General features: G+C 43.3%; 1 protein-coding gene across 3 annotated transcripts in view; it reads right to left on the bottom strand.

Annotated features, from left to right (window-relative positions):
• The window catches only part of LOC127447260 (FERM, ARHGEF and pleckstrin domain-containing protein 1-like), a 137,750-nt gene that overhangs the window by 100,307 nt on the left and 13,864 nt on the right, over positions 1–23,579 (bottom strand). For all 3 annotated transcript variants that reach the window (XR_007898364.1, XM_051709025.1, XM_051709026.1), the window contains exon 2: positions 16,247–16,434. Coding sequence is in view for 2 of the 3 variants with exons in the window: in XM_051709025.1 (XP_051564985.1) it covers positions 16,247–16,417 (171 nt within the window). In the remaining variant the exon portion in view is untranslated. The remainder of the gene's footprint in view (positions 1–16,246; positions 16,435–23,579) is intronic.

Genomic DNA, 23,579 nt, shown 5'->3' with positions numbered 1-23,579 from the left:
CCAGGTGTGGTAATAAAGGAATCAAAATGGAGGATCAGGTTCAAAATGGAGGGTTAAATCCAAAATGGAGCTAATACCACATGCGGGTGGAAATGAGCGGACACACAAAGGAACTGACGGAACAGGCGGGAGAATTTGGCTTGCCAGCCAGTGAACACAGCCAATACTATCCAAATATAATCCAAAAATAAAATTAAGGATATCCTAAGCTAACAGTGGAGCTATATGCTAGTGTGTGTGTGTTTGTGTGTCCAGGTGTGGTAACAAAGGAATCAAAATGGAGGATCAGGTTCAGAATGGAGGGTTAAGTCCAAAATGGAGCTGATCCCACGTGCGGATGGAAATGAGCGGACACACAAAGGAACTTACAAAACAGGCGGGAGAATTTGGTTCACCAGCCTGAGTCGAACACGAACCGAGGTGCCGCTCACTCAATGAATATCAGTGAGAGAGAGAGAATGAGAGCGAGCGGGAGCGAGGAAAAATGCATGCAGTTTAGTTAAGGGTAACCTCTTGTAACAGCGGGACTGAATTACAAGTTCAAATCACTCAACAAAACAAACGTAACCCCAAAAGAAACTAAAACAACTCGAAACAGCGAGCAGAGTTTAACATACAAATATCAAACATACTCAAAACATCAGCATTTAGAATCAAAAATACAATTTAGATTCACAAGAAAAATCACAGTTTCTAATCTAAATCTGCCCAGATATCAAGCCTTACTTGGGAAATCCTGTGTGATTTCAGTAGGGTTGTCCGTTGGAATTTCTGTTGCATTGAGCGGTCAGGAGAAACGGTCTGGATGGTTCCTTGTCTTACGCTCGTCAGCGGAAAGACGCGTCTCTGCTTTATTCTTCGGATCCAGCGATAAGGAAGAATGCAGAAAGTAGTCAACGTTGAAGAGGGAGAAGGGAAACTGGTCGCCTTTCCGTTTTTCAAAATAAATTCACTGTTGCTTTACAGTGAAACTGAACCGGTTGATATAAGTATACTATAAGACTTGAACAAAGCTAAGTTAATCTTACACTACCGTGGCCAAATGGCGAGGTTAGAAAAACGTGGTCTCTTTGTTCTCAGTCCAAACGGAGGGAAAACTCCTTCAGTACGTGCACAGTACAGATGTCCCTTAAGAGCCAGGCAGAGCTTAGCACAGAGAGGCCGAAATTCATCTGTCCGCGGGTTTTGTTGACGAGATGACGTCATCGGTTGTAGGCCGCTCGACAAATGGCGTTTAAGACTGGGTCCATGGGCGGGACTTTGCATCCAGTTGTGAATTTGTGAAGGATCCTGGGAAACTGAGTTCAATATCTCTCCTTTTGATCATAGAACAAAGGGCCATGCGGTCTCTGCTGCCATTTTAAGTGGGCCAAGGCCCTACAAATGTTTCCTTGCTATTATTTTGCGTGGGAGCACCACTGCTGGAAAACAGTGTAAGGAACTGCCGTTTCACATGAAGCCGAGAAGTTAGTGCAGCGTCTTCTGTTTTGCGATGTTTACGAACCTATGTGTAACAGGTAAACGTCGGGCAAGGAGGAGGCGGGAACCGACTGAACAGTCAACATAAAAGTTTAATGAAAAACTCAACATAAAACCAACATAAACAAACACAGACACACATGCAACGTGGCCGCGTGCGTCTCTCTCTCTCTCTCGAACCAGCGCCTCCGGCTGCCCCTTATCTTGCTCTCCCGCTGATCAGCTGATTCAGTGCCGGCCGTGCTCCATCACGGCCCGGCCACGCCCTCCTCCTTATCACACACCTCCCCCGCCCGATTCAGGCCTGGGCACCACCGGTCTGACTAACTTCCCTCCCATCTCTGGAGGGGAGACGATGCCCTTCCAGCTGTTCTGTCAGCCGGTGTTACACCCCACGTCCTGTGAACCTGGGGGAGAGACGAGGGGAGGCGTGGAGAGAGGGAAAGGGCGAGCAGAATCATACAGACAGAGAGAGAGGACACAGAGAAAAGAACTTGCTCGCCAGCTTCCGGACATGCTGTCGCCCGGTCTTCAACCGCTCCTCCCCTGGCGGACGGCAGCGAGTCCTCCGGCCCCTGGCGGACAGAACTGCTCTTCCCCTTCACACTGTGCTTGAGCGTTACATCATCTGTCTGCTGCACCACTGGTGCAGGCGCACTTTGGTCAGAGTGGAAGAAATGCAATTAAAGTGTTTACATGAGTGTATAAAGCTATTAAAATTGGAGTACTCCATATATAAAACTGCAGTTATCATTACTCTGATTATTAACATATTCGCAAATAAAATGATCACAGTATTCTCTTTACATGAGCTACAGTTTAATCGCAGTATTGCCTTAATCGCTTCATAATAAAACATGGCCAGTGTTTATTTGATTCAGTTCAGCATTATATTAACTGGCATATTGATTGAGTAGTCTTCAGTGACTTCATCATCTTAATAGACAGATAAGTTGAGCTCTTATACAAACACAGTACAAACGGCAATAATGGACAAGCTTAAGCTTGTTGTAACAAGCACAAGACAGAAAAACTGAAGCATAAATTAAATAGGTGTTTGGTACAGAATTTTCACATACTTCAGAAAAATTAGAACATACACATTAGTTGCATTTGATATGGCAAGCATCACTATTACTATTGCTCATACTTAGGGTAAGGAATTTGAACTGACCTCAATCTAAGTATTAAACTTCGGCACATAACTCACATCATTTGTGCTACAGACATGATTTACACGTCAAATCTTGTGGTGGCATGTTTTATACAGGTAGAGACCACACACATTTCAACATGATGACACTGAAAAATCATTTTAGTTTTAGCGTTTTAGTTCCAAATGTTTTGTCAACCATATTCAGACCACATGTGCCGAATTTCGGACAAGCGCTGCCGTGTGGCGAATGTTCATGCCCCGAAAATCTCCTGCACTGTGCCTATGAAGTCACATCCCAGAAACTACATTTGCAAAGAAGTGGAAGAACAGTCAGGTTTAGAGTGGTGCTGTGCGTTATGGCGATATATAGTGTATCATGACAATGGCATAATGTGTGAACTGGTAGATATTTTTCTAAACCATGTATATCATAATATTTAAATATCTTTGTGCACGATTCTTCACCTGTCTGCAGGTAAGACTGATATTGAGGAACGTTAAGATAATTCTGTTTCGTGCCTCATAAATGGTTCTCGTATATTTTTTAATCTGTTAAAAAGATTGAAAGTGGAATTATCCGGCAATATTTTAAAATTCGAAAATAACAAAAAATACTCTGTAAACATAACCTTTACATTTCAAGAGAAATGAGGAAGAGCTTGTTAATAAAATGCTGCGTTCTTCGTGGCTTGAAACTGACCCTCTGCTATAAGCCCAGCAAACACGAAGGTAGAAGCGATTGCACTGAGTAAATTAATCACCTCAGGAATTATTAAATTATTAAATAACACATTTGTCAGCCGTGCATATGTATCTAGTATATAAGGTCGCAAAAATGGTTTCCAGCACCCAGTGGAAGGCTAAATCCTAAACAAATGTGTGATGGAGGGGTTTGGTTCAGAATCAAAGCAAATGCTTTTGTTCAACTATAAACCTGAAAGAAACCTCATTTTTGCTTGGACTGAAAAACGATATAGTATATAAAACAGATAAAATATTTGTTTTAATAATTAGTTATTTATTGATAAAGTTGTTTTATTGCAATGGAAATGACAGATCTACCATAAGGCTACTTTGGACATTGTTTTAAATCAAAAAGGAACTTTTATTATTTATTTAGAAGTTCCATAAAAATGTGTAGGCTATATCGTCATATGTATTGTTATCAACCAAATATTTCAAGAAGATCACTTTATACATTTTTGCTTATATCGCCCACACCTACAGCATGGTTATTTAAAATATAAACCCTTTTTCGTTGATTTTATAGGGAGAAATAACTATATATCTCCCTATATTATATATCGTGAAATATACCGTTACCGTGATATAATATAATATAGAATATTAGTCATATCGCTCACCCCTAGTTTAGGAGTATGTTAATGTCATTACTATTCAAATGTTTCAGAAAATTGGATGTGCTGTGCCTTTAATGTCACATCCACTTAAAGAGGTAAGTTAAAGAACACTGTTTTGGTCTCAGTACTGTTATGCTTATGGTTAAGTTTAGGGTTTGGATTAGGAGCATGTTAATGTAATTACTACTCAAATGTTTCTGATCATCGGACGCGCTGTGCCTTTCACGTCACATCCATTCAAAGAAGTAATGGAGCAATCATGTCATTTCGGAAGTACCGTAATTACGAGATTTCGACTTCAAAAGCGTTCATGTCTTTGTAGAAATCGTAATTACAATAGCAGCGGCCTCAACAGTTAAAATTAGTGAACACATATTTCTGTTTCATATGCCATTTTATTATTCCATTGTTACCTAGAGCACTTTATTTGTTCTTATGTTTTGTAACAACAATAGAGGTCAATGTGACGAGGAGGAAGGCGGGGCCAGGCCGTGACTACGCACACCCGGCCCCCAATCAGGCTAATCAGCCGAGGAGAGGGATAAGTGCAGCGGGATGCGGCAGTTCGAGAGAGAGAGAGCTACACACAGCTGATGTGTCTTTTTGTTTCATTAAATATTATTTTGACTATTCAGCCGGTTCCCGCCTCCTCCTTTCCCATTTTTAACCTTGTTACATTGGTTCAGAAGCCCGGGAAGGAGGAGGGATGCGCTGTTGTGGAGTCCTCGCCACTGCCATCCACCAAAGGAGCAGCCGCGGCTATCCGCCAGGGGACGGAGGAGTCGCTGCCGGACGCCTAGACGCGGAGGAACGGCCGCCGTCCGCGAGGGGAGGAGGGGCTCACTGCCATCCGCCTGGAGCGGTGGAGCCGCTGCCAGGGGTGGAGGGGCTCCCTACCAGCCGCCAAAACGCAGAGGGGCGTTCCATCCGCCCGGGGTCGGAAGACTTGCTCCGGTCCGCCCGGGGAGGAGCGGCTGTCGTCCGCCAGAGGGTGGAGGAGTGATCGAGGAACAGGCGATGGCGTGTCTGGGAAAAGCCTCTAGAGAGGTGGGAAAAAGCCTGCCGGCAGGCCACTGGGGCAACTCTGAAATTCACAAAGCATACACAAATTTTAGTGGACAAAACATTCGACCTCCTGCCACAGATTTTTCAGTCTGATGTAATAAAATGTGTTCAGAAAATGTAAATGTTCATGAACACATTACATATTAACAGAGGTGTATAGTAACGAAGTACAAATACTTCGTTACTGTACTTAAGTACAGTTTTTTAAATATTTGTACTTTACTTGAGTATAAATATTTCTTTGGACTTTTACTTTCACTTTACTACATTTTGAAGAGAAAACTGATACATTTCTCCAGACCCTTTCGTTACTTTTGTGACTGAACACCGCAAAAAATAACAGCAGTACGTGCAAAAATGCATGCAGTTCGGCGATAGTGATGTGTGATTCGTTGAAAGAATAATTTGAGTCAAATCTTTTAAATTTGATTCCTTTGAACTGAACAAAAAGAAGTCTGAATGATTCGTTTTGCGAATCATGAATCTGAATCAAAATCACAAGCGAAGCGTGCGCCAGATTACATGTTCCGTTGTCTGTCTCTTCTGGGCAAGACAAGAAACTGCTCATGTGAGTTAACTTTTTTTTCCGACAAATTAAATTTATAAGTTTAGGCTTAAACATTATGAAAGCTGTGAAATAAAGAAGTTATGTGCGATCAGTCTCCCGCCTTTCCAGGAGACCTGTTCATATAAAAGTCAATAAAAGCGTTTACATTTTACATTTAAACAAGATATGATGCGCTCATGAAAATGTCCAGCAATATTTATTTTTATATTTTATGAAGATGTGAATGGTCTTTGCTGAAGCAAAACGTCATGGTTACTGGTGTAACCTCCGTTCCCTGATGGAGGGAACGAGACGTTGGTGTCGATGTAGTGACACTAGGGGTCACTCTTGGGAGCCCGAGACACCTCTGGTCTTTGATAAAAGGCCAATGAAAATTGGCGAGTGGTATTTGCATGCCACTCCCCCGAACATACGGGTATAAAAGGAGCTGGTATGCAACCACTCATTCAGGTTTTACGCTGAGGAGCCGATATAAGGTCCGGCCATTTCAGCGGGTAGTTCAGCGTTGTGGCAGGAGGGACCAACGTCTCGTTCCCTCCATCAGGGAACGGAGGTTACACCAGTAACCATGACGTTCCCTATCTGTCACTCACTCGACGTTGGTGTCGATGTAGTGACACTAGGGGTCCCTATACAAAACGCCACAAGGCTGAACTGTGTTACGTGAACTGGCAGTGTGTGGTGGGCAGACTTGCTGTGTGCCTCATAGCCAGCACACCAGGTCGACACGTAACCTCCCCCAACACAGTTATGAGTGTCGAACGGCCCTTTTTGGGGACAAGTCGACTACCCAGAGATAGAGACAGGCTTAACCCAGTCATGGCCTCTTTCCCCTTCTCTTTTTCCACTCCCTAAAAAGAAGGGGGATTATCCGACTGGGCCGCCAGGTCTAGTCGGGGGTGTCCCTCCCAAGGGGAGGACACCGCGGAGACCACACCTCGCCCCAAGAGAGGGGGGATATTTAAGTGGAAGAATACATCACATGGTCTTTCCAACCATGTGGAGAGCCTTCAAGGTAGATCCTACCCAATGGGGGAGGAGTTACTACAACATGGAGACTGAGGGGCTCTGCCCAAGGAAGACGCAGTTTGCCAGTAGGGAAACGAACTAGCGGAAGATATAGATCGCATGGGGTTAGCCTTACAGGGAACCGCCACATGCGGAGCACCTACCCCAGAACCGGGCTCTTAGTTAGCGCGTGTACTGGGCCGGCAGCGAGTCTCTCCGAAAACTCGACTGCCACAGGGCTCGGAGGAAGTCAACCAGGGAACAACCTTTGTGAACACTACTGGGAATTAACAGCGCACATCTTCAGCTCAAAAGGAGGTGGAAGGCGCTATGTGCAAGCGATACACCCAGCCGGCTATCCCGGGCTTATCCGCTTGTGTTGCGTGCCACTACCTGGGACGAAACCGGTTCCACCCGGAGGTTGTAGAACCTTGCAAAGGTGTTGGGTGTTGCCCAGCCCGCTGCTCTGCAATGTCTGTTAGAGAGGCACCTCTGGCCAGGGCCCAAGAAGCCGCTACACCACGAGTAGAATGGGCTCGTAGCCCTACCGGGGGCGGCATGTTTTGGGCGAGACATGCCATAGTTATGGCGTCAATGAGCCAGTGGGCGATCCTCTGCTTGGAGACAGCGCTTCCTTTCCGCTGTGCACCGAAGCAGACAAAGAGCTGCTCAGAGAGTCTAAAGCTCTGCGTGCGATCCAAATAGATGCGCAAAGCGCGCACCGGACACAGCAACGCCAGGGCTGGGTCTGCCTCCTCCTGTGGCAGCGCTTGCAGGTTCACCACCTGGTCTCTAAAAGGAGTGGTGGGAACCTTGGGCACATAGCCCGGTCGGGGGTCTCAGGATCACATGAGAATAGCCCGGACTGAACTCCAGGCACGTTTCGCTGACAGAGAACGCTTGCAGGTCACCTACCCTCTTGATGGAAGTGAGCGCAGTCAGGAGGGCAGTCTTCAAGGAGAGTGCCTTAAGCCCGGCTGACTGCAAAACTCAAAGGGGGCTCTCTGTAGACCCTGAAAAACTACAGAGGTCCGATGAGGGAAAAAGGCGTGGCCTGGAGGGATTCAGCCTCCTGGCGCCTCTTAGGAACCTGATGATCAGATCATGCTTCCCTAAGGACTCACCGTCGACTGCGTCATGGTGTGCTGCTATGGCAGCAATGTACACCTTCAAGGTGGAAGGGGACAGCCTCCCTTCCAACCTCTCTTGCAGGAAGGAAAGCACTGATCTGACTGCGCACCTCTGGGGGTCTTCCTGATGGGAAGAACACCACTTAGCGAACAGACACCACTTAAAGGCATACAGGCGCCTCGTAGAGGGAGCCCTAGCCTGAGTGAATGTGTCTACCACCGCAGGTGGAAGACAGCTTAGGTCTTCCGCGTCCCATCCAGGGGCCAGACATGGAGATTCCAGAGGTCTGGGCGCGGGTGCCGGATGGTGCCCCTTCCCTGAGAAAGAAGGGCATTTCTCAGGGGAATTTGCCCAGGGGGAGCTGTCACGAGGAGCGTGAGGTCCGAGCACCACGTCTGGGTGGGCCAGTAGGGTGCTTACCAGGACGACCTTCTCCTCATCCTCCCTGACCTTGCACAGGGTCTGTGCGAGCAGGCTCACTGGGGGGAAAACGCATATTTGCGAATGCCAGGGGACCAGCTGTGTGCCAGCGCGTCTATGCCGAGGAAGGCCTCGGTGAGGGCGTACCAGAGCGGGCAGTGGGAGGATTCTTGGGAGGCGAACAGGTGCACCTGTGCCTGACTGAATCGACTCCAAATCAGCTGGACCACCTGAAGGTGGAGTCTCCACTCTCCCTTGAGGGTAACCTGTTGTTACGGCGCGTCCGCCGAAGTGTTGAGGTTGCCCGGGATGTGAGTGGCTTGCAGCGACTTGGTGCTGCTAACTCCGTTGGAGGAGACGGCGGGCGAGTTATGACATACAGCGGGAGCGCAGACCGCCTTGGCGGTTGACATATGCTACCGCTGCCGTGCTGTCTGTCCGAACTAGCACGTGCTTGCCCTGGATCAACGGCCGGAACCTCCGCAGGGCGAGCAGAATTGCCAGTAACTCGAGGCAGTTGATGTGCCAACACAGCTGCGGACCCGTCTAGTGGCCGGCGGCTGCGTGCCCGTTGCCAACAGCGCCCCAGCCCATTTTGGAGGCGTCTGTCGTGACCACGACGCGCCTGGAGACCAGTTCTAGCGAAACACCTGCTCGTGGAAACGAGAGGTCGGTCCAAGGGCTGAAAAGACGGTGACAGACCGACGTAATGGCCACGCGGTGTGTCCCGTGGCGCCATGCCCGTCTCGGGACTCGAGTCTGGAGCCAGTGCTGAAGCGGCCTCATATGCATCAACCCGAGCGGGGTGGCCACCGCCGAGGACGCCATATGCCCCAGGAGCCTCTGAAAATGTTTCAGTGGAACCGCTGTTTTCTGTTTGAACGCCTTCAAACAGGCCAGCACCGACTGGGCGCGCTCGTTCGTAAGGTGCGCCGTCAAGGAGACTGAGTCCAACTCCAAACCGAGAAAAGAGATGCTCTGAACCGGGAGGAGCTTGCTCTTCTCCCAGCTGACCTGAAGCCCTAGTCGGCTGAGGTGTGAGAGCACCAGGTCCCTGTGTGCGCATAACCCGTCTCGAGAGTGAGCTAGGATTAGCCGGTCGTCGAGATAGTTGAGAATGCGAATGCCCACCTCCCTTAACGGGGCAAGGGCAGCCTCTGCGATCTTCGTAAAGACGCGAGGAGACAGGGACAGGCCGAAAGGGAGGACTTGTACCGATACGCCTGACCCTCGAATGCAAACCGCAGGAAGGGTCTGTGCCGAGGAAGGATCGAGACGTGAAAGTACGCATCCTTCGGGTCTACCGCCGCGAACCAATCTTGATGCCGGACGCTCGCTAGAATGCGTCATTGCGTCAGCATCTTGAACGGGAGTCTGTGTAAGGCCCGGTTCAGTACTCGCAGGTCCAAGATTGGCCGCAACCCACCGCCTTTTTTCGGTACAATGAAGTAGGGGCTGTAAAACCCCCTCTTCATCTCGGCTGGAGGGACAGGTTCTATCGCGTCCTTCCGTAGGAGGGTAGCGATCTCCGCGCAAGGTAGCAGCGTTTCCATCTTTCACCAAGGTGAAGTGGACACCGCTGGACCTGGGCGGATGCCCAGCGAAGTGAATCGTGCAGCCGAGTCGGACGGTCCGGACCAGCCCTCGCGACGGACTGGAAAGCGCAAGCCATGCACCCGAGTTCCGCACAAGGGGGACCAAAGGGACAACGTCATCGGATGTACCGGCGGGTGGGGCCTCGCGGCGGGGCGGAGCTTGAGGTGCCACACCACATCGTGGCCGTGCTGAGTCCGAGGACATCGAAGCACTTACCTGGCTCCTTGTGACCACCCCCGGAACAGCCTGGGACGGGGGAGGAAGAGGCCTGTCCTCATGACCCGTGGAGACTGTCACATCGGGGGTGGATTTGTGCCACAGCTGGGCGCTCAGGGCGGGAGACCGCCGCTGGAGCGCCAACCTGCCAAATGGAGTGGTGGACGGTGGTCGTGATGCCAGCCATACACACCGAATATGTGACCCAGGGAACAAGGAAACCACTCTTGCGGAGCTCTTGAGTACTGCAGCCACTTGGGCATGCAGCGCAATTAAATGCAAAAGGTAACAAAAAGAAGATCTGCTTACCAGCTCCAGAGCAGCGGGTTTTGTTGTCCCTGGGTCGCCCGTCTCAGGGGCGCTTCGAAGACCTCCGTGGGTTCTTCGGTGCCGGCTGTGAGACGGGTGGCGTCGGCTTCCTGCGGTGGGCTCCACGCCGGGGCCGGGCCGGAGGGGCGGGCTGCGGCGGAGCCGGTGCAGTCACCGCAGGGGGACGCCCTCGGCGATGAGTAGATGGGGGGATCTTGAGCCACGCCGGGGCAGGACAAGCCGGCTAGCATCCATCTACTGCTCTACCATCGAGAACTGCTGGGCAAAGTCCTCGACAGTGTCGCCGAATAGGCCCGCCTGGAAAATGGGGGCAGCAAGGAATCGTGTCCTGTCAGCCTCACCCATCTCGACCAGGTTGAGCCAAAGGTGGCGCTCCTGGACCACTAGTGTGGCCATCGTCCGCCCAGGAGACCGCGCCGTGACCTCCGTCGCTCGGAGAGCGAGGTCGGTCGCCGAGCGCAGTTCCTGCATCAATCCCGGGGCGGAACTACCCTCGTGCAGTTCCTTTAGCGCCTTGGCGGACTTGCAGGAGAGCCATGGCGTGCAGGGCGGAGGCGGCTTGTCCAGCAGCGCCGTAGGCTTTGACCGTCAGAGACGACGTAAACCTACAGGCCTTGGACGGGGGCTTTGGGCACAGACGCCAGGTGGCGGCACTCTGCGGGCATAGGTGCACCGCGAGCGCCTTTATCCACCGGGGGATTGCCGAATAACCCTTGGCCGCCCCACCATCGAGGGTAGTGAGAGCGGGGAAGCTGAAAAGATCGGGACCGGGCAGTAAAAGGTGCCTCCCGCGATCTTGTCAGCTCTTCATGCACTTCCGGGAAGAAAGGAACGGGGCGGGGCGTGGCTTTGAGCGGCGCCGCGAGCCCAGGAACCAATCACAGAGCCGCGAGGGTTCAGGGAAGAGCGGTGAAATCCGCTCTAACCGACGCTCGCGGCTGTCCGGGAAAGCATGTCGTCATCTCCGCGTCAGCCTGTGACTGGGCGATCGACCCCGAAGGGAGGAGCCCAGCCGAGACTTCCGACTGGACGAGCCCGCTCCTCGATGCTGCGCTCGAGAGCTCATCACTTTCGCGGGCTCCAAATAAGAGGTCGAACTCGCCGTGAGATGAGCCGGCGGACTCACCCGGAAGCCCGATCGGGGCAGACGAGCGTGCTGGGGAATGGGAGGTCCGCGGGGGGATACCCGGCGGAGGCGGTCCCATTGGGGTCCCCAAATCGCCCCCAGTGCTAGCCGCGCTGGCCTCAAACCCGTGGGTAAAAGGACCGAGGCGGGAGCCTCTGGGGTGGCTCGCTTCCTTACGAAGGCGAGCCGCGACCGCAACGTTGCCATGGACACATTCTCGCAATGAGAATGTGACCATCCAGGAACGCTGTCTCCGCGTGAGCAGTACCCAGACACGAAAGACAGTGATCGTGACCGTTAGAAGGCGAGAGATAACGAGCACAACCAGGAATAACACACAATCGGAAAAGCATCTTTAAAAAGACGCGTCTTTAAAAAGACGTTCCGTGTGTGCGCTCTTTTAGAGAAATATATACTCTTTTAGAGGGGAAAAATGCTCTTTCAGAAAATATACTCTCTAGTTTTTCTGCCGAAGCGCCCAGGGGCGTTCTCTGCAGTGCACCAGTGCAGAGGAGGGAGAAGCCGCTGAAATGCGCCGTCAGATCCAGCAGGTGAATGAACAGTAGTATTCAGCTCAATGAGCATGACCGTTCGGCTCCGAAGAGAAAATCTGAATGAGTGGTTGCATACCAGCTCCTTTTATACCCGTATGTTCGGGGGAGTGGCATGCAAATACCACTCGCCAATTTTCATTGGCCTTTTATCAAAGACCAGAGGTGTCTCGGGCTCCCAAGAGTGACCCCTAGTGTCACTACATCGACACCAACGTCGAGTGAGTGACAGATAGGGAACTAGTTTTCTGGTGTTATATTTGCTTTGTAGCACATTTATGCTACAGTATGTGGTAACTAGGGTTTTCTGGATGGTTGCTAGGGCATGCTATGCAGTTATCAAGGTGATCTCTGCTGTGTGTTTTGGCGCATTGCTACAGTATGTGGTTGCCAGGTTGTTATGCTGTTGCTAAGTTGTTTTCTGTGTTTTTTAAACATTGATTTGCAGTTGACAGGGTGTTCTAGGTGGTTGTCAGGTTGTTGCTATGCTGTTAAGTTGTTTTAACTGTGTTTTAGCACATTGCTATGCAGTTGCCAGGGTGTTCTGGGTGTTTGCTGGGTGGTTACTTATTGGTCCCATAAATATGATCATTCTGATGTGACTTGAATGTACCATTAAAGGGATGGTTCATTTAAAAATGAAAATTCTCTCATAATTTTCTCACCCTCATTTTCTGCAGAACACAAACAAAAAAAGATTTTCAGAAGAATATTGATGTTATATAGGTCAATTCAATGTAAGTGAATGGTGGCCAGATCTTTAAATCTCCAAAAAGCACATAAATGCAGCATATGAGTAATTATAGTCCATAAGACTCCAGTGGTTTCATCAATGTCTTCTGAATGGATCAAATTGGTTTTTGGGTGAGAATAGACCAAAATATAACTCCTTTTTTGACTATTAATTTTGACATTAGCAGTCTTCTTGGCAATCAGGATTTCAAGTTCGATTACACTTCCTATAGCGTCATCTAGGGCTCTGCGCATGCATTAAGCACTAGAAAGTGAAATCAAGCTTGAAATCATGATCATGCCTAGAGATTGTAATGGCAAGATATACAGTGAAAATGAGTTACAGTTTGGTTTGTTTTCACCCTAAACCAACTGAATTGCTTCAGAGGACATGGATTTAACCACTGTAGTAGTATGGATAACTTTATGCTCCCTTAATGTGCTTTTTGTAGCTTGAAATATCTGGCCACCATTAACTTATAGAGCTGAAATATTCTTCTAAAATCTTTGTTTGCATTCTGCATTTGAAAGAAAGTCATAAGCATCTGGGATGGCATAAGGGTGAGTAAATGATGAGCATAACTGTTCCGTAATTTCTGCCATTTACCTGTACTTTTGATACTTAAGTAAATGTAATATCAGTTACTTTAATACTTTTACTTAAGTCTTTTTCTTATGAGCTACTTTAACTTTTACTTGAGTCAATTTCCATGAAGGTATCTTTACTTTTACTCAAGTATGACAAATGGATATTTTATACAACACTGCATATTAAAAAATCAAGAGGACTGTTCTGGAAAATCTCCCCTTTCCATTTTCTTCCCTTCAATGCCTGAAAGCTTTACTGTATCATTTTGTGCTGCTTAATAAGTAAACATAACAATGACTTCCCCAATGATATCAGGTTGTCATAATCGCAAATAACACACACATCTTCAAATTCAGAAGTCCTTTCTCACACCTCTTATTCAGCATGGTGATTATGGTCATTTTTTTCTGTGTATTACAATATGTGAGAGTCAGAGGCTTGGCTAGTTGGGCGAGGGAGAAAATCAGTAAGTCATCTGTCTGTCTGGCATTCTGTACAGTTGTTTTAAAACCTATTAATGTAATTTGTATACCTATATTTGCTGAATGAAAACATTAGAGTTGTAGTTAAACTGTAGTTATATTCTATTTTGTTGTAGTATTGGCTAATAGTACATTTATTAGGCGATACACCTGCAACTGAATTTTGATGGTAGTACTTTGTACATTTAAAATTGCAAAAATGTTCTTCCTGCAATTTTTTTTTTCTTTTTCTTCTCATATAGACTTTAAATGCCCACCCCACATATCCAAATGCCCGGTCCAGGATGGCATTCTTGTAATTCTTGTGTGTGTGTGGTCAACTCAGAGCAGCAGAACCAAACTCTCACTCTCTGTCTTTCTGTTTCCTGTGGCTTGACAATTCTGCAGTGTTGCAGGTTTCAAGAAAAATAACATGTAATTTCAGTTGTTTGCACAGACATACTCCATTTTTATTCAGAATAACTGGTTGCCCTCATTAAATACTTCATACTCTCTTTCTTTGACAAATCAAAGTCTCTCTGACATCACACACTTGCAACCATTAAGCTGTTTGGCAAGTTTAATAGGTATTACAATCATGTTCAGTATGTAATGAATGTTAGGAAAGCTATCCTGAATGGAAATTACAAATATTTCCTGACATTAAATGGTTTGATGAGAGCAGATTTATTTCCTGTGTCGACATATTTCCTATTGAAACAGGAAGTTGGGGCTCCTCCTTTTTTTTTTTTTTTTTTTTTTTTCAATAGCTTGTAGTTTATGTCACAGTCCTACAAAAACTGTACTTTAACAGCTTGTACTGACAAGAGCAATGAAGACATTTTCAACAGAAATATATTCCAGCCACTTCCTTTGCATTCAATTGATGATTGTGAAAGGAAATGAAGTATGAGCTTTAGTGCAACCGAAGACACACAGACGAATCAAGAACTTCTAGTGCAACAGTCTGGTTCAGTAAGTAAAAAAATGAGTTAATTTTTTCCATAGGGAAATTGATTATTAGCAACAACTTAAAAAAAGATAGACTGACCATTAATCGCTGGTATATGCTCCTGTTTAAGCCATTAGTTGGCATTGTTTCAATTTAATTTTCTTTTCTATTTTTATTTCACTACACCATTCACAATGCTTCAAGGGATTGTAGTTCATTCCCTCATGAAAGACGTTGAGTACAAAGTCTTGTACCTTTGTCTTTTTGTCCAATATTTTCAATTACTTTGCTTCAAATCAAAGTTTGTAATTTGTAAATTCACCTCAGAGCTGGCTGGTTTGGTTCATGGCTTTTATGAAGACTTTTATGAAATCACAATTATTTTTTATTTATGTACCCACACATCCCAATTTGTCTTAAAGGGGTCATGACATGAAGAATCAAATTTTCTTTGATCTTTTGACATATAAGAGGTAATTGTACTTTAAAAACATACTGTAAGTTTCAGAACTCAAAACTTCTTCCTCACTGCAAAAAGAGCATTTGTTGAAACCAAGCTGCCAAAACAATTCGTTCTCTATTTCCTCCACATTGTGATGTCACACTGCGGAAGACATTTGCATCTGACCACCTCCACAACAAAACATCAACGTCTAATTTACCTTTAATCACTTCCGTAGCCCGCCCAGTAGTGGTGAGCAGTGAGATGGCAAGTAGAGAGAGCAGGTCAGTAAAGAACAGAGAGCCAATCTTAAGAGTGGGCGTTTACTGTCAAGCCTTAAAGGAGAAGCAGCACCAAAACATAGCGTTTCTGACAGAAGGTCAGAATGAGGGTGGAAAATAATCATGTTTTACAAATATATGATTGTTTTTGTGCAAAACTTTACTAATAATATAAGTGAACCTCAAGGAACATATTAAAATAATAAAAAAAAAACTCATGTCATAACCCCTTTAAATTGATTGTTTACCCAAAAATGTAAGACAATTTGTCTCAGTTACCATTTACTGGTATTGCACCTTTTTTCCTTACAATGAAACTGAATGGTGACTGAGGCTGTCATTCTGCCATAACATCTCCTTTAGTGTTCCACAGAAGAAAGAAAGTCATATGTGTCTGGAACAACAAGTGAGTGAATGATGACAGTTTTCATGATATGGGTGAATTATCCCTTTGAAAAGGTATTCCCTTCAAAGAAATCATTAGATTAATTGCGATTATTTTATTTTTTTTTACCTTTTGACAGCCCAAATAGTCTATATTTAACTTTATATTTAAAGTTTCTGTTTAATAGGTTTAACAAAGCAATATCAAAATACCCCCTGGAACCTGCTAAAAGATACCCTAGGGGTACATCTAACCTTGGTTGGGAATCACTGCACTAGCATGCAAATGGTCTCAAAGCTAATACACACAGACTAAAAGCCATTAAAGTCCCATTTTGATTTAATGAGTTCTTTTCTCCACAAGAGCATATGTCCACAGAGATCACAGAATAACTCACCGAGATGTCGAATGTCTCCTCTGAGTCATCCAGCAGCTGGACTCTGACAGGTATCAGTCGTCCAGGCGGCATAGCTGGCGCTTTGTGTCCAGGGTCCAGAGTGCTGATGCCCAGGGTCACTGGTGCTCCTAACCTCTGCCCCGCCAAAGATGTGTGGCCCTGTTCCACCATTGTCTTCCTCAATCAGACTGCAAACAACACAAACAGAAATATCACACTCCACCTTCCTACAGCATGGCTACAATAGAGCTGTTCAGCAGTGACATCAATTTGTAGGTGAACCCGGAAGTCTAATTCGCCTAGATTTTCCTATGAGTTTTTATAATGGGGTTTTTGAACTTATGCGTATAATAAGGTCTGTGGTAAACATTACTTGAAGACATGTGGACATTTTGTTATACAACATAAATTACACACTTTCATACCTCAAACGTGAATTTTAAGATACTCTGTTTTTTTAAAAAGTATGCAGTTCAAGACTACTGTTTTTTTTTTTTTTATTTAATTTTTTTTTTATTAAAGAACATGTAAACAACATTATTACAGAAACAGGCATCAAAAACAGAAGCTCCAAAGATGGTTAAAGAACAAAAATAAAATAAATAAAAAAACAAACAAAAAAGAAGACATTCACAAGACGCCAAATACAGATTCGTAATATCTTACAATAGACGTAGCTTTTACATTTTTCACAACTTTAAGAGACTTCATTAAAAAAGTGAGTTCGTTAGAGAAAACCTTGTATAAAGGAGGAGATTTTGACAATCTACATTTATGAATGAAAAATTTGCCATGTAGAATGATAAAATTTATTTTTATCATCATTCTCAAAGTAACAAATAATTTCTTTCACATTCAGTGTTATCATTAGATTAATTTTAACTGAAAAAGCAGAAAAACAATCTTTCCAAAATGATTGTACACTCTGGCACTCAACAAACAGATGCCATAAAGACTCCTCACTGTTACAAAAAGAACATTCTTTTCCAATATCCATAAAGTTAGAGAGCAAGATATTAGTTGGATATATTTTGTGTAAAATCTTCAGGTGAATTTCTCTTACCTTGTTTGAAATACAAAATTTGTAAGGAAGCAGCCATGCTTTTCTCCAATTAACATCCCTTAGGATGGAATTCCAATAAAATTTTCCTCTTGGAATAACTCTCTTTTTTTCATTAAAGACTTGTCTTATATCTTTGTTAGTACATTATTTATCAAATACATTTTTACCATTTATAAGGAAATTACAATCTTTATTTTCAACTTTATAATAAGTCAGGTGGCTGCACATTAAATTAATCAACCCTAAGGGAATAGCTTTGATTACTACAGAAAATTCTTTAAATTTTATAGGAAAGTTGAACTTTGACAAAAAAGAATCATAAGAGTAAATTCTTAAAGATGAATCAAATAAATCACTCAAGTACATTAACCCGTGATCCAACCATTTCTCAAAAAATAAACTCTTGCCTTTAACTGTAATCAATTCGTTATTCCAAATTTTCATTCCGTGAGGAGAAAAATTATGCACAAAGCACAATTTCCAGGCCAAGAGTGCTTGCTCATGGAATTGAGACAATTTTATGGGTAATTTAGATGACAAAAAATTACAAGTTAAAAGAAAATCAAGACCACCCACCTTCTTAAAAATATTATGTGGAATAAAGAACCATATTGAATCAGGATCAATCACACACTTTTTGATCCAATTAATCTTGAAAGTATTATTCATATCTACATAGTCCAGCATTTCAAAACCTCCTTCAGATTTCTTCCCAGCAAATACATTTTTTTTAAGATGGTGGTGTTTATTTTTCCAACAAAAATTAACCAATAATCTATTAATTTCTTTACAAGTAGAATCCTGAACAAATAAAGATAGACCAGGAAAAATGAATCTGGATAAACCTGCTGCCTTTGTTAATAAAATTCTGCCTAAAATAGATAAATCTCTTCTTAACCAATTATCGAAAATCATTTTTGTTTTCTTAATCTTGTTATTAAAATTAAGCTGCTGTCTAACTGACAAGTTTTTTGATATATCAATTCCTAAATATTTAATACATTCTTTTACTGAAATGTTAAACATTGATTGTTCAGAAGAATCGTGCACTGGAATAATTACCCACTTTGTAATATTTAACTGGAGACCTGAGGCATCAGAAAAAGTTTGAACTAATTTGATTGCATTCTTAATTTGATTCTTATCTTTTAGAAATAAAGTTGTATCATCAGCCAATTGTGATATTTTTATTTCTCTATTAAATAATGTTATACCATGTAAGTTTGGATTTTTTACTACACTAATTGCTAATAGTTCCACAACAACCAAAAACAAAAAAGGGGAAATTGGGCAACCTTGCCTCACTCCTCTGTTGATGAAGAATCTTCTAGAAGTATTATTCTGTAATATAACGGAACTATTAATGCCTCTGTAAAACATTTTAACAGTCTGAATGAAATTATTTCCAAAACCAAATGTATGTAAACCCTGTAATAAAAATTGGTGATCAATTGTGTCAAACGCCTTATAAAAGTCGAGAAACAAAATGAGTGCATCCGAATTAACAAAGTGGTTATAATCTAATAGGTCCAATATAAGCCTAATATTTGAACTAATATGACGTTTCGCCATAAAACCAGTTTGAGATTCACCAATTACATTACTCAAACCACTTTTTAATCTAGTGGCATAAACTAAGGCTAAAATTTTATAATCAACGTTTAATAACGTTATTGGTCTCCAATTGTCAATGATTAAGGGGTCTTTGTCTGGTTTTAAAATTAAACTCATAACACCTTGTTTCATTGTTGAACTCATTTCTTTCTGTTCTAAACATTCTTTATACATGCCAAATAAAGGGTTTTCTATCAGATCCCAAAAAGCACAATAAAATTCAATGGTTAACCCGTCTGATCCAGGGGATTTTCCTTTCTTCATAGAAAAAAGAGCTTTAGAAATCTCAGCTTTGAAAATATCATCCTCACAATATTCTCTATAATCATTAGAAACTATTGGAACAAAATGTTTAACTGTTTGTAAAAATGTACTTATTTTTTCATTGTCAGAATGGGAAGTATAAAGTTTTTCATAAAAAGAATACACAAAAGATGCTATAACTGAAGGATTATTAGAGATTCTGTCATTTATTTTCAAAGAAGAAATAGAGTTTCTTATATAATTTCTTTTTTCCAGAGAAAAAAAAATAACTAGTATTCCTTTCCCCTTCCTCAAACCATTTGGCTCTTGATCTCACATAAGCACCTTTAGCTAGTTCTATATACAGTTTATCTATTTCTAAATTGAGAAGATATAATTTAGACTTTTCATCCTCTGACAGAGTATTTTGTTTAAAGTATTAAGTTGATCTGTCTTTAATTCTTTACCTCTCATAGCAATTACCCTGACTTTAAATTTAAATAGCTCCCACTTTTGAGTATAATTCTATAGTATAAACTCATCAAAAGAGATCGATATCAATTTGTGATCTGATAGAGGGGCACAAGTAATTTTTGTTTCTGAAACATAGTGAATTAAATCATGAGGAATCAGCCAGTAATCTATTCTTGATTTTAAAGAAAAAGAACTATTATTCCAAGTATAGTCACAACAATCGGGGTTCAGATATCTCGATACATCAGAAACTTGTAACTTGTCAGTTATAAAATAAAATAAATCTGAAATTCGTGAGCTATGTTTAGGCGGAAAGCGGTCAATAGAATCATCTGGAGCATCATTGAAATCACCACCAATAATTACATATCCATCCTTGTAGTTCTTTTTTAAATCTGTTATTGTATCACAAATCTTCTTAAACATTTCTAAATTGTGTGCTCTAACATTAAACCCATAGACATTGCAAATTATTAAAGTGGAATTGTCCAGTTCAACAGTCAGTATAATCCATCTTCCATTATCTGAACGAATAGTTTCCAAAACATTGCCTTTGAATTTGTTAAAGAAAATTGCAACACCTGCTGAGTGATTGGATCCGTGACTGAAAATTACATAATCTCCCCATTGGGTTTTCCAAAAATTTGAGTCAGAGTCACAAGAATGAGTCTCTTGAAAAAAAAGTACTTGAGCTTCTGTATGTCTTCCAAAAAGAAATATAGCTTTTCTTTTAACAGCATCGTGAATGCCTCGAACATTTAAAGAAATTCATTTGAACTTACCAAACTTATAATCAGCCGTTACGAAAAATAACTAAATAACGAGTATAAAACAAACAAATACCTTTGAAGAAAGTGAAAATTGAGAAAGCATGAAACATTACGTCAATCAAAACACTTGCGTTGACCCCGATATGCATCCATAACCGCTGACAGCCATCCGCTCAGGTAATGTCAGGAACACTGATGCGCACCCCTTCAATGAAGGCAAATCCTCCTCGAAAGCCGGCCTTCTTGCCCTCTTCTCTCGCACGTTTCACCAGTGGCCATGTCTTTTTGCTTGAGGCTCATTCCTCCGAAGACAGATCTTCTTTGATGTGTAGCCCGTTTTCTTTCAGATAGTAGTTGTCTTTGGCATCTCTCCACACTGTGTCTCGATAAAGACGCATGGCGAACTGTATAATTATCACTTTGGGGCGATCATCACCTCTTTTTTGTCCCAATCTATGAACCGAATCCACGACATCTGGAAGTTTGTGCGCGATCTTTGGAGACACTTTGGAGAGGATCTTGATAACAATATCCCGTGTGTTACTCTCCTTGTCTGGACCACTTTCCTTTACCCCGTAAATCCTGAGATCCCATCTTCTTTTGTAGTTCTGCGTCCCCATATACACCTCCTTCAGCTGCTTATTTTCTTGCTGCAACGCAGCAACAATTTTTTCCAGATTTAAAATCTTCTCTTTGTGGGACGTGCTCTCTCGTAACAGCTCACTTACGGTGGTAGAAAGAGTGGTGATAGAAAAAGCCATATTTTCCAAGATCTTCTCCATGGACTCAACTCTCTGAAACGTACCATCACATTTCGATGTGAGTTCAGCAAAAGCATTAATGAGTGAATCAATTTTCTCATCAATGTTCATCTTTAATTTACCTTTTTTTCCCGGTGGACTTTTACTCGGAGTACACGGAAGAGATGTAGCAAGTACTTCTACGTCCATGGAAACTTCGTTGACACTTGCTCTCGTCAGTCGCCATGTCTGTATCTTTAACCTGAACCTTATCTCTGTTTCTTTTTTTACCCATATAGGCCTGACAAGTCACACAATAGAAGAAGAAAAACTTAACTAATAATCAATAAAGTTTATCGGGGTTTTCAAACGTAGTTTCATGTTAATCTCTTAATTGCCTGATGACACCACTCAAAACGTGTCCGCACGGATGAACGCCATCTTGGCCCCCAATTCAAGACTACTGTATAAAACCCCCTGTTGAGTCCATGATGTCATAGGTGGGCGGGGCTACGGACATGCCCAGACAAGTTTCGTCTGATCTAGAGTGTTCTATTGTTGCAATGAGACAGTTTGTTTGGATGTATGTGCGTTTTTGATGATGTAAGTTCACTTTAATATGCTTCTAAGTTATATGCATGCATATTCCTTGTGATATAATTAGTTAATATTTCAATAGTTATGTGTTCTAAGATCTAAGAGTTCAAATTCATTTATAGCCGAATAGATATGTAGAAACATGCTAGGAATTTCTATGCTCAAAATATGCCATTGCAATAGTAACAAGCTATTACATTCTGTGATATTTGCATTGGTATCATCATTGTATGTAAACGGGTTAAGCATTGTTGTATGTAATATATAATGAGTAATTAAGAATTAATGTTTAGTATGATAACTTGTATGAGGTAATCTACATTCCATTGCTTAAGTGCTCCGCCTAGTGGCCATTTGGGTACATTTGACTCTGCACTACTTAAATGTTATATATTCATTATTTAGACTTATTCCATTGGAATGTATAATATTCAAGCATTATAAGATTTGTTAAGTTTATTGAATTTATTGTTCATTGTTATTCTTTATATCATTTCAGAGACCACATTCAATCACATACAAACAGACAAAGAGAAACAAATTACATGTGGAATTGATTTAAATAAATCAATGCTTTGGAACAGAGGCTGTCTTGGAACTGTTCTTCTTTGCTCCCTGTTATAAACCTTCTGACCGAGGTTGAAGATAACTAGTTAACACACCAGTGCATCTACACGCACATCATCTATTACAAAGTTGTCCTTAGAGCCGGATGTGTTAACAGATTGTCTTCATGGCGACATCCAAAAATTATTATGAGGAACAACATAGTCCCCGTCCTAGTAGGACCCAACGGATCCCTGGACATCTTGAGGACTTTATACTTGCCTCCAAACCACGACAGCTCCTTCCACTGTCCTTGCCATCTGACTCAAGGCAAAAACATATGAGTCAGACGGTCTCTGCTTCAGATGTAGACTATCGGACATCAATTCCTGATAGGTTTCAGACTGAGCAGCATACTGAAACTGGTAGGCTGCGTAGAGTGGAGGAGTGTGTATGGAATGTTCAAGAGCAAATCCAAGAATTACAAAGCACAATACCATTATCCCTCGAGCGAGGTAAAGGTTCACTATGCATGCAACAGGACCTGCTTCACCCTACTGCCACAGATGCTGGACATCAAATGTCCGTCATTCATTTAGGCAGTCCGCAGCAGTCCATCCAGCAATGAAGTACCAATTCGCCTCTTCTTTATTCAGACAGTAAACAATGTTCACCAAACCCTGACAATGTTGAGACAACTCAATATTCCTCAACTCCCGCAATCAGGCCTCTGCCATATGTCTCTCCACCTCAGCCATGTCGTCAGCTTCTTGTCCAGCCTCCACCAGAGTTATTACCTCAGGTTCATCAGTCTTTTTCTCGTCCAGCATCTGCCCCTGTTAATAAATATCAGGTAACGCAACATGAACCATGCCCTGAGTCTGCTCCAGCTGGTATAACGTATCAGCCATATGTTCAATTGCAGCCTGGTGACCACCAGCAGACATCTCAATCACAATTTCAGTCCTTTGGGCCCCAATACATTCCTCCAATAGCATCATCTATATCAACAGTGTACCAAACCATAGCTTGCCAACCGCCAGTTTATGTACCTCCCACAGCAACTGTGCTGAGCAATACAGTCCACCTTAATTCCCTACAAGCAAAGCCACTGTAATCATTACCTGCTTTTGCTCCAACACAACCTACTGTGTCCCGATACTCAGATCTTCCCCCCCCCGTGCAGTCTGCAAGGTATCAAGGTGCACACATACCAGGCTATCTGTCTAGCTTACCCCCAGATACAAGACCACAACTACAGCCATATTCCATGCCATTCTCTTCCA

The sequence above is a fragment of the Myxocyprinus asiaticus genome, chromosome 10, assembly GCF_019703515.2.
Source record: "Myxocyprinus asiaticus isolate MX2 ecotype Aquarium Trade chromosome 10, UBuf_Myxa_2, whole genome shotgun sequence".
In the NCBI taxonomy this organism is placed as follows: domain Eukaryota; kingdom Metazoa; phylum Chordata; class Actinopteri; order Cypriniformes; family Catostomidae; genus Myxocyprinus; species Myxocyprinus asiaticus.
Note: the sequence above shows the minus strand (reverse complement) of the source record. Positions and strands in the feature narration are given on the sequence as shown.